This window comes from Nicotiana tomentosiformis, chromosome 1 (assembly GCF_000390325.3).
Source record: "Nicotiana tomentosiformis chromosome 1, ASM39032v3, whole genome shotgun sequence".
Lineage (NCBI taxonomy): Eukaryota > Viridiplantae > Streptophyta > Magnoliopsida > Solanales > Solanaceae > Nicotiana > Nicotiana tomentosiformis.
This window is the reverse complement of record NC_090812.1, coordinates 32293240-32309490: the sequence shown is the minus strand read 5'-3', so window position 1 is coordinate 32309490 and position 16251 is coordinate 32293240. Positions and strand designations below refer to the sequence as shown.

General features: G+C 38.0%; 1 protein-coding gene across 1 annotated transcript; it reads right to left on the bottom strand.

Moving 5' to 3' along the window:
- Positions 1-554: 554 nt before the first annotated feature.
- LOC104117259 (aminopeptidase P2) lies at positions 555-15170 on the bottom strand. Its single transcript, XM_070180604.1, has 13 exons — positions 14756-15170; positions 13822-13947; positions 13562-13681; positions 12864-13139; positions 11642-11814; positions 11023-11277; positions 10239-10390; positions 4357-4547; positions 3132-3240; positions 2884-3038; positions 2108-2200; positions 1210-1290; positions 555-789 (listed from the first exon to the last, which is right to left on the bottom strand). Exons 1-13 carry the CDS (start codon positions 15110-15112, stop codon positions 718-720), a joined length of 2160 nt encoding a protein of 719 aa, XP_070036705.1. The 5' UTR covers positions 15113-15170; the 3' UTR covers positions 555-717.
- Between the last annotated feature and the right edge of the window lie 1081 nt (positions 15171-16251).

Below are 16251 nucleotides of genomic sequence, written 5' to 3'. Positions count from 1 at the left end.
TGGTTTGTTATATAGTAATCTTTTTTAGCTAAAGTTGAGAGTGAAGCTGGATTTCACTGCTTTCTAGCGTAACAAATAGTAACTTCTAAGATTACTGTTCCGAATATCATAAACTTGCCAGCAGTGACGAAGTCAGAAAATTCAATAAGGGTGTTTAAATTTTTAATACCCTTTGCCAGTGGGTTATGCAAGGGTGTTCAAAGTCTATTTTTAATCGATAACAAGTAATATTTTACCTTATACGTAGTATAATTTTTCGGCGAAATGGTGGTCAGTTGACCACCCTTGGGCCAACATAGCTTCGCCCCTGCTTGCCAGTCATTATATCTGAGATGAGCCACAGGGCCAAACCTTTAAATCGAATAATCATATTGTACATTTACAGAGGTCCTTCACCATCCTTAATAATGCTAATCAGTTCACAATGCAAGGGTTAGAAACTCGGGGATAATGGGCCAGAACCTCTACCCTTCTCCACTTAAATACCGGACTTTTGTCTGTTCGAATCCGTGATGTACGCTTAACCCACACATCACGTCATGCGCTTTTACCACTAAGATCAAAGCCCTGGGGCCTTATTTTGTACTACAAAGTTCATTTACCTGTCTATAGAGTATATGAGTAGCTGTAACTCTTAATTATCAAATTATTTATCTCCTATGTACAACAAATGGTCAAGGATGGAACTGCGTAGTATTGACAGTATCTACACATGAATTACAGCTTCGTAAGAGGCCGTGTGTTGTTCCAAAGCCATTGACGTGCAGAACCATCCAGCAGTGGTGAAACCTGAAGATGATTTCCAGTCAAATAGCAGTCTTAAACATGAAAAAACCAACCACAAAAATTTGTGTGGGGGGGGGGGTTGGGAGAAAACAACTATTCCACTTGGCTCCTGGACAAAGGAAACAGAACATATATACGCATTATCATTCGCTCGACCAAATCAACTACAGTGCGAAAAAGAGCAGTTTCTTAACTTTGAAAAGGAGCAGTTTCTCAACCTAGGTCAAAAGACAGCACAATAACAGCATATAAGGAATCATATGCCAGCAGCACAGTTAACCTACTACAATGCAACATATTCTCTTCGTGTCGATTGTAATCCCCAGTTGGTAGTCAAGTAAGGTTCTTGTTCATTCTACACAGAACATATTAAACATCATGCAAACAGAAAGAAGAAGAAAAGAAATAGTTGGGGATGCTTACCTTCTCCCAAACTTGTAAATGGTAACTATTGAGCCACTCTACGTCCGCAACAGAGAGCAAAGATATGTCCACTAACTTAGTCTGGATGATAAGAAGCAAAAAGTAGTCATATCACTAGAAATTATGGCAGTAGCGTGATGGAGCACAGTGCATACACTCCAGAATGAGTTGATTTAAGACATGATTGACATCGGTGCAGGTCAGGAAAACACTAGTGAAAACTATGGAATTCATTTATCAGATATCTGAAGATGGATATGAAGTCTAAATGTGACCCAAGCTTATATACGCTCATACATGATATGACATCACGCCTTATAATATATGAGTTTTTAGGAATGTCAAAATGTCAAATGTGATGGGAAAGACAAGAGTGGGTTACTTTAGTGGTGAGCACTCTCCACTTCCAACGAAGAGGTTGTGAGTTCGAGTCACCCCAAGAGCAAGGTGGGGAGTTCTTGGAGGGAGGGAGTCGAGGGTCTATCGGAAACAGCCCCTCTACCCCAAGGTAGGGGTAAGGTCTGCGTACACACTACCCTCGCCAGACCCCACTAGTGGGATTATACTGGGTTGTTGTTGTTGTAAATGTGATGGGAAAATATATTCCATAATCTCCTGCACTCTGACGAAGAGTAATAATGTCTCACTGGTTCATCTTGTTGCATCCGTATCTCAATGATAAATTCCGTGCTCTTTGTATTAGTTAGTTACCTAAAGCCCGTTCCTATTTTACACGGTGGAGAAGTAGACTACAGCAGAAATAAACAGATTGACCTTGCAACCTGTGCGTGTAATAGAAACTCTACAGCCTAGAATTGCCAAGGCCAGTCTCTTTCTGTATAAGAACAGGGTAAAATTCATTAGTAAACGAAAGACAGATCATTATGAGCTACCATACCTGTATGGGAACAAAAGTAAGCTTTTCAAATCCCAGATATCCTATTCCTCCAAAACGATTCGGTGTATCTACTTCTTTGACGTAAAGAAGATTCTGAATAACAAGAAAGAGTAAAAATCAGATAACATAATAAAAAACAGAGGAAACTTTATGGCATAACCTGCATTAGGGTAAAGAAATTAGGTATGAAAAGGATAAACATGATTACATTGTGAGCCAAAGAGAATAGTACACTAATGCCTCAAGAACAGCATAACACTCTGACTGAATTCTTTTACAATCAAATCAAGTGAGAATTCATGCAGAGAAGAAGCTCCACATGCCGCTTAAATACTTCAGGTTTTTACAGGAAAAATCACATTTTTTCGGTGTCATATTCCGCTTTTACCAAGATGGAGATTTTAACATCAGAATTTAACGAACTTTCTTCTTCAGCTTTTAGTAAGGAACTTGACCTGAAATTTTAGCAACCTATGAGCTCTAAAGTTCCTCAGATACTTTTTCAGGTTCCAACCGGAAAAAAAAGAAGTTTACTCGCTCGTATGCTTCAACTTATATACCTATGGATGTTTTAACATCAAAATTTAGCAGCTGATCTACTAGAAGGTGAATAGAGAACTTCCCTAAGAGAAAAGAAAGAGAAGCTTCACTAGGAACCCATTTATCGATTCAATAATTTAAAAAAAATTAAAACATACTAGAAATACTCATGATTTAAAAACAAAAAGAAAATAGCTTTCTATTCTTTCTAGAATATGGAGAAATGTGGAAAGTACCTCAATTCGAATGCCAAATTGATGGTCTTCATAGTAACCGGGTTCATTGCTGACAATCATTCCTCTCAATAAGGGAGTCATATTTCCAAAGCGGAAACTAATGCTATGTGGGCCTTCATGAACATTTAGTGCAGCTCCTACACCATGCCCAGTTCCTAGAGGAAATAACGAGCACGTGTAAAGGAAATACTTTTAAGTTACTAAAACCTCCTAATACTATAAGAACACAGAACTTTGAGCATACATACCATGCCGGTAATCAAGGCCAACCTTCCATAGGGAAGACCGTGCAAATGCATCCAACACGAAACCAGGGGTATTCTCAGGGAAAACTGCTTGGTCAAGTGCTATGTGACCCTGAAAATGTTTTAATCAACTACAACCTATCTAACAATTATAGAAGCTCTTATCTAGCAATGCAACAAAATGGGGTACCACAGAATACCAAGAATACAACCTCAAGACGTGCTTCAAAGAGTAACATTTGAAATGGAGACTTAAAAGGAATGTCATTGATGAGTTGATTTTATATGGACAAAATCAATTACCTAATTTACCTAAGTTTTTGAGGTACTTTATAGATTCCTTCCACTGTTTTACTATATTAGTTGATCGGTTACTCATAATTGAACCTTAAGCTCAGGGGGATTCAGAAACTACTGTATCTTTTTTAGAAACGGCACCCAACTTGATTCCACAATTGCTTATGAACCCTTTATTTTGTCAAATCTGCCAATGAGGGGAAAAAAGAGCTTCTGTGAGATATGCTATAAACAAGATGGATTTTAACTCTATTTTCAAGAATATGCTGGAAATTATCCATAAAGAGTTGAACTTGAAAATTGGTTATATCATAGCTCATGAAGTCTAGTTTCCATCAAATTACACGGTTCATCATTTGGACACTCCTTCTGGAAGACATGGTCAAAATACTCAAACATGCGCAAAGCTGAAGGAAGTCCGTGTCGGCGTCCATCAAAGGAGATTTTCAGCAAAAATTTACAACTATGGCACCTATGCACCAGCTGAAAAGTTTCTGGTTTAAAAAATGTCCTTTCACAATATCTGTACACCGAACAAAGTTAGGGCATAAGAGGGAGACGCTGCACCCCCAGAGAGAAAGCATTAAGCTGTTAGGTTCTTTTTTCTTGCTCCCATTGCAACTTTTTGGATGTAACTGCAGCACTTTCTTAATGCTGCTTTTGACATCAATACTACTTACCAATCAAAAAGAAAAAAAGGAAAGAAAAAAAAAGAAGAGAAAGCACTAGGCGGCTCTAATTGAGGTTCTCCTTTCCCTTTATTTTCTTAATATTTTATAATTAGATGCTTGAAATGTAAGTCTTCTGATCAGCTCAGGTTTCCTATTAGTAAGGATTTAAATTGAAGTATAATCCAATTCCAGAAAACTCTACCATATTCCCGTCGTAAGTATAACAAATGTACCATTGCTGGCAGAAAGGTATAGTTTACCTGTAGTACTCGGGTGAAACATTCTCTTTCTCTTGCAGATGGTTCACCGAAATGCACTGTCCTAGTAATGTCAGTCGTTCCATCAATATATTGGCCTCCACTGTCTAAGAGGAAGAGTTCCTTCTCATCCACAATGCTACAACTATCTGGCTCTGGCTTGTAATGAATTATAGCACCATTGGCACCCGAACCTACATATAAATTAGTAGTTATGAAAATGACTGGAAAGAATACCAGCGTGTGAAAATTCTACACCTAACTAGTCAGTCATTGATCATTTTATGCTGATTCAAACATTTCTTCCCATCGATATCTCAAAATAAGTGATCTAAAATTTTACAGCACGTGCTTTCATCAAGGAAAATTGAAAATCACTCCATCACAGAAAACTTCCATACATCTGAAAAAAGTTAAATAGGAAGAATTCTACATTCTTTACAAACTATCAAGTAGCATCTATGGTGATATTTACCTGATGACCATAGGGCACTGAATATGCAGACATGGCTATGAACATAATGGGAGCCATACAGATTTTCCATTAGTAGGATGAGATAAAGATTTCTTGAATGTAAATGGACAACAAGACACAAATAGGCCATTTGAACAAGCAGAATCCAGCGAAAAGAGAAAGAAAAACTACCATAGGAATTGTGTTGGTGAAATCAGATCCAAGATGAGTATTGTATTAAAATTTTTGGAATCTTCTATTGTAGATAAATCCCGAACTTTATAAAAATGACAATGCAAAGTGACCCATGCAAATACCTGCTGTTTCATCCCAAAGTCATCAACTACTCCCTTTGTTCAACTTACAAAACAGTCCATAATTTCTTTTTAGCCAGCATGAAAACAATATCATTCTTGTGAGAAGGCACGGGAGAAAATATGTTATTGATATTGGATGATAAATACAATACGAGAGGTCCCTATTTATAGCTATACACTACAAGGAGATATTACTCCTCTTTCAATGTGGGACAAGACTACATTATACATATCTGTAAACTAACACTCCCCCTCAAGCCGGTGCATACATATCATATATACCGAGCTTGTTACACATGTAACTAATACGAGAACCAGTAAGAGACTTAGTGAAAATATCTGCTAGTTGATCATTCGACTTTACAAACTTTGTAACAATAACTCCTTAAAGTATTTTTTCTTTGACAAAGTGACAGTCGATCTCAATGTGTTTAGTCCTCTCATGGAACACCGGATTTGATGCAATATGAAGAGCAGCTTGGTTATCACACACTAGTTCCATCTTGCTGATTTCTCCGAACTTTCACTCCTTGAGCAACTGCTTGACCCAAACTAACTCACACGTCGCCATAGCCATGGCCCGATATTCGGCTTCGGCGCTAGATCGAGCAATTACATTCTGTTTCTTGCTCTACCACGAGACCAAATTACCTCCTACTAGAACACAATATCCAGACATAGAACGTCTATTAAAAGGTGATCCTGCCCAATCAGCATCTGTGTACCCAACAATCTGCTCGTGGCCTCGATCCTCGAATAGTAATCCTTTGCCTGGAGCTGACTTTATATACCAAAGAATGCGAATAACTGCATCCCAGTGACTATCACAGGGAGAATCCATAAACTGACTTACAACACTCACCGGAAAAGAAATGTCAGGTCTAGTCACTGTGAGGTAATTCAATTTGCCAACCAACCTCCTATATCTCGTAGGGTCTCTAAGAGGCTCCCCTGTCCAGGCAGAAGCTTAGCATTCGGATCCATAGGAGAGTCAATAGGTCTGCAACCCATCATTCCAGTCTCCTCAAGAATGTCTAAGGCATACTTCCGCTGTGAAATAACAATACCTGAGCTAGACTGAGCGACCTCAATACCTAGAAAATACTTCAATCTGCCCAGATCTTTAGTCTGGAAGTGCTGAAAGAGATGTTGCTTCAGATTAGTAATACCATCCTGATCATTACCAGTAATAATAATATCATCAACATAAACCACTAGATAAATACACAGATTAGGAGCAGAATGCCGATAAAACACAGAGTGATCAGTCTCACTACGAGTCATGCCGAACTCCTGAATAATTGTGCTGAACTTACCAAACAAAGCTCGAGGGGACTGTTTCAAACCATATAGTGACGCAATCTGCACACAACCATTAAACTCCCCCTGAGCAACAAAACTAGGTGGTTGCTCCATATAAACTTCTTCCTCAAGATCACCGTGGAGAAAAGCATTCTTAATGTCTAACTGATAAAGAGGCCAATGACGTACAACAGCCATGGACAAAAAGAGACGAACAGATGCTACTTTAGCCACGGGAGAGAAAGTATCACTATAATCAAGCCCAAAAATCTGAGTATATCCTTTTGCAACAAGACGAGTCTTAAGCCGATCAACCTGGCCATCCGGGACGACTTTGACTGCATAAACCCAACGACAACTAACAGTAGACTTACCTGCAGGAAGAGGAACAAGCTCCCAAGTGTCACTCGCATGTAAAGCAGACATCTCGTCAATCATAGCATGTCGCCATCCTGGATGAGATAGTGCATCACCTGTAGACTTAGGGATAGAAACAGTGGACAAAGAAGATATAAAAGCATAATGAGGTGACGACAGACGATGATAACTTAAACCGACATAGTGGGGATTAGGATTAAGTGTGGATCGTACACCTTTGCGGAGTGCAATTGGTTGACTAAGAGGAGACAAGTCCGCAGTAGGTGAAGAATCTGATGCGAGGCGTGAATCACCTGGGCCTGGTGCTGGATGTGGACGACGATGATAAGTCAAGAATGGTAGAGCTGCAGAATGTTGAACTGGATTATGTGGAGGAACTGGAGCTATAGGTGGTGGAGCTACAACCGGAGTTGTAGGTGGTGGAACTGGAGCTATAGGTGGTAAAGCTACAACTGGAGCTGTAGGTGGTGGAGCTGGAGTGACTGAATCTCCAAAAGATTAAACTGGTAGTACCTCAGAAATATCTAAATGATGACCTGAACCTGTGAAGTATGATTGGGTTTCAAAGAAGGTAACATCACCGGACATAAGGTAGTAGCATCGATACCCCTTTTGTGTTCTCGAGAAACCCAGAAATACGCACTTAAGAGCACGAGGAGCTAACTTATCTGTTCCTGGAGTAAGGTTATGGACAAAACAAGTGCTTCCAAAGTTACGGGGTGGAAGAGAGAACAAAGGTAAGTGGGGAAACATGACAGAGAATGAAACTTGGTTCTGGATAGCTGAAGATAGCATACGATTAATAAGATAGCAAGATGTAAGAACCGCATCCCCCCAAAAACGCAACGGAGCTTGAGATTGTATGAGTAGGGTACGAGCAGTTTCAATAAGATGTCTATTCTTTCTTTCAGCTACCCCATTTTGTTGAGATGTGTACGGACAAGATGTTTGATGAATAATCCCATGAGATTTCATAAACTGCTGAAATGGGGAAGACAAATACTCTCGGGCATTATCACTACGAAATGTGCGAATAGAAACCCCAAATTGATTTTGAATTTCAGCGTGGAAGGTCTGGAAAATAGAAACAGCTCAGATCGATTTTTTATCAAAAATATCCAAGTGCACCTGGAATAATCATCAATGAAACTGACAAAGTAGCGGAATCCCAAGGTGGAACTGACCCGACTAGGACCCCAAACATCTGAATGGACTAAAGTAAAAGGTGACTCTGCTCGATTATCAAGACGCCGAGGGAAATGGGAGCGGGTATGCTTACCGAGCTGACATGACTCACACTCTAGAGCTGACAAGTGAGATAAACCAGATACCGTTTTGTGAAGTTTTGACAAATTGGGATGTCCCGACCGTTTATGTAATAAATCTGGTGAATCAGTAACAGGACAAGTTGTAGAAGGAAGACAAGATGTGAATCCATGTGATTTAGCAAGATTAAGGTAATAAAGTTCGTTTGATTCACGCCCGGTATCAATGATCCGCCCCGTACTGCGTTCCTGTATAAAAACATGGTCATCAAGAAATAAAACAGCGCATTTAAGTGATTTGGCTAAGCGACTAACAGCTATGAGATTAAAAGGACTATTGGGAACATAAAGGACTGAATCTATAGGTAAGGAAGGAAGTGGGGCTTGCTTGACCTATTGCAGTTGCCATGGTTTGAGACCCATTGGCCATTGTGACTTTTGGAAGAGATTGAGAATACGAAATAGTAGTGAAAAGAGATTTGTTACCAGAAATATGATCTGATGCACCTGAATCAATGACCCAAGACTCAGAGGATGAAGATTGGGAGAAACAAGTCACGCTATTACCTGTTTGAACAACAGAAGCTATCTCAGAAGATGTCTGCTTACATGCTTTATACTGAAGGAACTCAATATACTCTGCTAAAGAAACCATCCGACTATTCAAAGCATCGGTTCCCATGTCGCTACAATTTGTAGTAGAGTTAACTTGAAATAGTGGAAATAAGTAACTCCTATGAGAAAACTGAAGAAATAGCTTGAAAAACACTGTTTACAGCAGGAAAACAGAACAGTGTTCTGTGCCGGAACACTGTTCACGCCGGAACACTGTAGCTCGTCGGAAAATTCCAAAGTTGTCGGAATTTGTCGTAACCAGGATAGATAGACTCGGAATTTCTTTGCGAGCAAGCTGTCCTGAAGAAATATTTTCAAAAAATGTCCGGAAAGGTCACTGTCCACGCCGGAAAAATATAAAAGTGCCGGAATTTAATTTGAATTAGATGGGTAGGCTCGGAATTTTGAGGAGAGCACACTGTCCTGAGGAAGTTTCGCGAAAAAATGGCCGGAAAGTGGTCAGAACCCTCGCCGGAAAAGTTGTTGCCGGCGCGTGGAGGAGCATGGTGGCTTCTGCCGGATAAAATTTTAGGGGTTGGTAGTCGGATGGTGATCTACCTCGTGGTGGTGTTGGTTTTAGCACAACACCGACAAAATGTGACTTTCACTTAGACAAGCCTTAGGTCACCGGAAAAATTGCACGATGACTAAGTTCTTTCTTCCCGGTTAACGCTGGAATGACGCACAGCGATCTTTTCTCACTAATGCTCTGATACCATGTGAGAAGGCACGGGAGAAAATATGTTATTGATATTGGATGATAAATACAATACAAGAGGTCCCTATTTATAGCTATACACTACAAGGAGATATTACTCCTCTTCCAATGTGGGACAAGACTACACTATACATATCTGTAAACTAACAATTCTCCTCAAAAGGAAAATACCAATACAGTATATAGCCAAAACTTTTATTGGAATCACTTTTTTTTCTTTCCAATACAAGGTTTTCCTATATTCTGCTCCTTAGAGCACAAAAAGTCAATATAAGGGCCCACATCTTTTCCCAGCCAATACTAATGTTTTAGATTTTCGAAATGATTGGGACGGGAGGGAGTACAAATGTTTCCTACTGTCTTTGACCATTCAAAAATACATTCAGATCACCCAAAGTCGTGAAAGCTCTTCAGCTATAAGAAGCTTAAGCACAAGAGGGAAGACCAAAATATATAATTTTTTTGAGAAGAATGTAAGGAAGACCTATATTTTTTTTTTGATAACCAAAGGAAGACCTATATATGTAGAGAGTATAATTATTCTCCTACTGAAAGCATCAACAGAAAATATGGAAAACAAAAGTCGAAGTAACAAAATTCTATCTCCACCAGATCTAAAGCATTCTAAAGTTCATAAAGCTGTGGTCGAAGCTGAATTGGAAGAAATATAGATAAGCATGGGATATAATTTTGATATATGTATATTCTGATCTTTCTTCACTCAAGAAGAAGCTGTCATACTATCCACTATAAAGTCCACAAAGACAAACACTAGCTTTTCACTACTATATAAGTTTCGGAATTCAGCTCAATCACGATAATAGAAACCAATATACCACTTATGGTGTCGAAGCTTGTATCAAGAAAGCCATCTTGGTGTGATCGAAACTCAAGAAGTTTGTCTGCAACTTCTACCTCTGTCAAAATGACATCCCTTTGGATTTCATCCTCCAACCAAGCCCAAAATTGAGCTAAGGCAGCCGCATCCCTACATCAGAAGATGCAGATTGACTATCCATTCTTGATCAAAAAACAGATTGATTATCCATTAAAGTATTACTAAGCCATCCATATTTGAATAAGACGTAGCAATCCCTCAGAGCAAGTATATAATGCTTCACCATAAAAGGACAAAAAAGAATGAACGCTATAAAGCTATGCAACCATCTCTCGTACAACAAAAGAAGTCGCAGTATGGTTTTCCATAGAGTAGAGGAAACTGATTCAAAGTTATCCAGACATTAATACTATTATTCTTATACCCTAATTATTATTACTATTATTGTTATTATTAATTTTTTTTAGGTAAAACCTTCACGTAGATTACAATCAGGATATGCAGGTTTGACATGGAGGAGCTATCTCTCTGGAGAAAAGTCATTTTGGACAAAAATGGAACGCAAGAGGGAGGATGGAGAACAAAATATATTAGACTACCTCATGGAGGAGGTTTGTGGAAGGCATAATGAAATTGTTGGCGGACTTATATGGCAGCAACATCACTTATAGAGTGTGAAGTGGTGAAATAGTATGCTTTTGAAAATATAGATGGTGAGATAATAGGCAGTAGTTATTGACAATTGACATATGCTTAAAGGGGTGGATTGGATTTTCCATTACCTTAGATGGCAGTTACGCATCCCTTCTAACTCGGCATCATTTTTTACAGCTTTACGCAGAGATACAGGAGAACTCCTATAGACTGCACATGGTCCTCCAGATTGACCATCGGAATCAAGGTTGACAGTCTTCTTCCTCCTGCTTTTAGTTGCAGATTTCCAAGGATATTTGTAACAAGCTGATTCATATGCATTTAGAATAGCAGCATTGACTGATGAAGTGTCCAACCAAAGGTTTGCCCCTTTTGCTGCCAAACTGAAAAGGGAAATTCTGGATCAAATTTTATCACGGAGAAACTCTCTCCAAAAGCACGCATATTACTAATGCTTTGGTTGTTGAAGAGTTTCTTCTACTAGAAACAGGGACCAACATAATTGCAGCATGCAAAATATCTCCATTAGCATTTAAGTCTAGGATGCTGCTTGGTAGAGTTGAACACTCAAATGCTGAGATTAATATATATGCAAGCTTCTCTCGGGCGGCAGTTTTCACTGCAGTTGTTCTTGCCAGAGTGATACCAAATACAAGGCATAGAACTGTTGACGAGAAGACAAATTTTGCAATTCAAAAATTAAAAAAAAAAAAAAAAAAACAGAAAATCCTAATGCTTCAAAGTCACCTTTCAATTTCAGAGAGAATGGATTCATATGCTCTCAATTCTATGCCAGCATTTCTCAAGTGCTCCATAACTTCAGGTGTTACTTTAGTATCATCAACGAACAATTTTGCTCCATCTATCTCCACAACTAAGTATGCATACATGACTGGTGAATGTGAGACATCATTACCTCTCTGGAGACACAAGTAAATAACTAAACAAATAAGCAGCTTAAATAAGAAAAAAGGCAACTGAAAGAAATTTAAGTCATCATTCAACTGCAAGCCAAAGCATGCTAAGAACCTTGCTGTGCATCGTTGAAATCTTGACATATGCCTTCCAATGTTATAAATATCCTTGAGGACTAGAAACTAGAACCACTATTGGAAGTTTAACAAATAATATTCTTTGAAGACAGAAAATTATTAGCCATTAAAATTACAACGAATCCACTAACTAACTATTAATAGGGCCATCAAAATCAAATATTCCACTAAAATCCATATTTCTATGCTAATCTCATCTTTTCAAAGGACTAATCAGTGTGCAGGCAAAAATCAAAGATCTTGAATGTCGAAGCACCAATCAAACTATATCTTTTTTTCTTTTGATGAAACAATCAAACTACATCTATGTCGTCACTTAAAATATTTTGATGTGCTAGCATATATAATACATAATCACCAGAGTTTTTCTCATAAGGTGAATACTGCCAGAGATAATCTTGAAAAAAACTTTTAGCGTCAAGATTTAGAAATACTAAATTTGGTAATCAGAATGAAGTTGGTTTCCTGAAATTTAACTGATAACCCAATTATTAATCATAGAATATTGATTAATAGTCTTATAAACTTATCAAGAATAAAAAAGGAAAACTCTATATTAGAGTTTAAGTGTAACATATTCAAGATATTGTTATTGAAGCTATGCCATTATTGGAAATTAAGAAAACACAATTTGAAGAGGAAGATAGAGACAAAGCTAAAAGGAAAATTATGCTGAAATGGAACTCATCCGAGCTCCATTTTCAACTGATTAAGATTATCAGATGTAAGAACTATTGATAGGCTTACTTTTTGTCCAAAGTTAACCTGATTTAAAACAACTGAAGGATAGTTTCTTCCTATACCTCAGACCAAAAAATCTCATACAAGAAGGAATCTGGGTTAAAAATGATCTATTTGTGCACATTTGACCAAGTAAAACTTAACAAAGATTTTAAAGAACAAGTAAAGAGGATTACCAAGTTCAATAGCCACGCAATTTCGTCAAGCATGGAGATAACAATTGCCGATGCACCAGCATGTCTTAACTCAGATCTCAATGACGAAAGCTTTGACGACACATCTACACCAGCATATTTCAGGTCATGCAACCTAATTGGTTCCTTTGGAGGTGTTGGCCTTGACTCCTTCCATATTTCATCTACAAGGTTGAAATCATACAGTAAGACCAACTCATGGTTTCCTTTAGAAATGTCCTCTTTGAATTCCTTTGCAGCATCAGATGAAAAAAGAAACTGCTCCCTTCACCAAAACAAAGAGAACTGATATAAGAGTAAAGAAAATGCAAGGTTATTTATGATGCAGTCAACTCAAATAGAAAAATGTTCGCAAGATTGACGAATTTGAAGTTTTGAACTAGAAGAGATGAAATAGAATTGGACTAACCCAATTCAAAAAATAAACAAGTCATGTTTTGGACTAACCCAACCGTGGAACATAGAACGGGCAGTATGATGAATGGTAGAAGGGAGAGAGGGGGGAGTCATGCCCATTCTCCAGGCATGAGCAGAAATATGAAAATATGTGAACTCGCTGACAAATTGAGGAATACGTCTGACTTCTCCCTATAAGTATACATGTTTTCATTCCAATACTTGATTTTACTGGAACTTAAAACAAATGCACAAATCTGAAAGCATATTTGAGCATTACTTACGGGATCTATTCCAATCCTGCAACCAGGTGCTAGGACAGTATTAAGCCACTCACTAGGAGTAGGCACCCCCAAGTTACCAGCTCTCATGAGAACCCAACTCGAGTTCAACTGCTTCTCAGCCTGTTTACAAACACCAAACAGAAGAAAAAACCAATTAGAAGACAACAGATACCGACAAAGGGTACCAACCAAACTGTTCAGTTTGCTTCCTTTAGACAAATGATCAGTAAAACTAAAGCTGCACTGCACATAATACAAACCCGTAAGAAGTATCGTCCATCTGTCCACAAGGCTGCTTTATCTTTGGTTACAACCGCAGTGCCTGCACTTCCAGTAAATCCTGATATATAGGCTCTTCGCATATAACATTCTGCAATGAACTCACTCTACAAATAAGAGCAATTCAAATTTAGTAAAACTCATAAAATAAGGTAATACATAGTTCATTTAATTTGTTGCGTGCCTTCCCAACCACTAGATAGTCCCAGAAATTACTTACTACCTTTCCCAAGAAAAAGGATTAACAAACCAGGAGATTCATTATCTACACGTTGTCACGAATCAAGTCAATACAATAAAAACACATCACTAAAAGTTTGATAAGCCACGAAACTCATATGCATCAGATGACCACTTAAAAATGTCAAGAAGGTGTTGCCTAATTAAATAGCAAATCTTGATCTAAACAGAAAGCGGCAATTCTTTTCTTTTTTTGATATGGTAAGAAAGCGGCAATTCTTTAGAAACACAAATCTTTGAATAACAGCTACCAAAATGAACAGATATTGCAAATCAATAGGTTCTTTTTTTTATTTTATTATCGGGTCTTTTTTTTAAACAACCTCTTTATCTTTATAAGGTAGGGATAAGGTCTGCGTACACACTAGCCTCCCCAGACTCCACTTATGGGATTACACTGGATTTGTTGTTTTTGTTGATGACGTATATTGCAAATCAGCAGGCTCTAGTACCAATATAGCAACATTATCTTTAAACTGAATTACCAAACTCACTCATAGGAATATCATTAATACTTCTAAAAGTCATTAGGCTTTTCAAAACTACGCTACACAAAAGCCAAAGCCAAGAGCCTACAATTGACATAACAATTGAAACAAGCATAACTTTATCGCAAACCGGGGTTACTACAAAAATTGAGGGACTGTGAATTCAAGAAAAGCAATAAAATACAACCTGATGGGCATCTTGGGAAGGAATAATATAAGCATCAACGTTAACACCAGGCTTAGTAAAGAGCTCACGAAGAGCACGAAGCTTGTTATCCTCCTCTTTACGGTCGCTACCACCCTTTTTCTGAAATTCCGGGGACGGCTTAGCGGTGATGGAACTGGAACTGGAGCTTCGGACAATTAGAAGATTGAGATGATTTGGGAATTTTGAGGAAAATTTGTGGCAAGTTTTGAATTTGTGGAAGATGGGGAGGGAGAGGGAGAGGAAGCGGAAACGTCGAGGTGGGTGGTGGTGGAGTTTGGAAGAGGAATTGAGGATGGTGGTGGTGGAAGCTGAGAATGAAGCTGCCAATGACTCCATTGATTTAGAGAGAGATAAGATTGGAGTTGAGCAGAGGTGTAAACTTTAACTCGAAGGAAAATTAAAAGGAGGGTAATAACAGGTTTGTTATCGTAAATAAGCTTCATGCACAAGATTATGTATACCACACTCAAATATGTTAATCTATTTACTACTTATTATAAATAAGTCTACTCAACAAGTTTATCGTTTTGATACTCTATTATGGATAAATATCACCCAGCTAAAATATTATCTATATCTCGTACAATGAGATTATCCTTTCAGTACCCCGTTATAGATAAACATCGCACTCGGTAGAAAATTATTTATATCTGTTATAATGAGCTTATTCTTTCGGTACTCAGTTATAGATAAACATTATCCTGGTAGAAGATTATTTATATTTGGTACAGTAGCACCTTACACAGCAGCTTGCAGAGTCAACTTACACAGCAGCTTGCTTTCTTCTATAAATAGAGGAGATTTCAGTTCATTATATACATAAGTTTGAAGTTTGAATAATATATCAGGTTCTCTCTATACTTGTCTTTACTTTATAGTCTTTGTTTTATAACACGTTATCATCACGAGAGTCTGTCATCTCGAGCAAATACTTTGAAAGTATCAGAGGTACGAACTTTCTTTTTCTAAATAATGTCAATATTTTTAAACTTGAATTTGTAGCCCTGGATATATCGGGCAAAAGCTACATATCTTGGGTGCTTGATGTTGAAATTCATCTTAATGCAATGGGTATGGCAGACACCATCAAGGACAAAAATCAAGTATCAAACCAAGACAGTGCCAAAACAATAATATTCCTACGACATCACCTTGATGAAGGCTTGAAAATGGAATATCTCACTATTAAAGATCCAATCATATTGTGAAATAATTTGAAAGATAGATATGACCACCTGAAGATGGTCGTTCTTCCACAGGTACGTTAGGATTGGACTCATCTAAGGCTACAAGATTTTAAATCTATCAGTGAGTATAATTCTGCTATGTTCAGAATTATTTCCCAATTGACACTATGTGGTGATAATATTACTGATCATGATATGTTGGAGAAAACTTTCACCACTTTTCATGCCTCGAATATGCTCATGCAGCAGCAATATCGAGAGATGGGATTCAAAAAGTATTGTGAACTT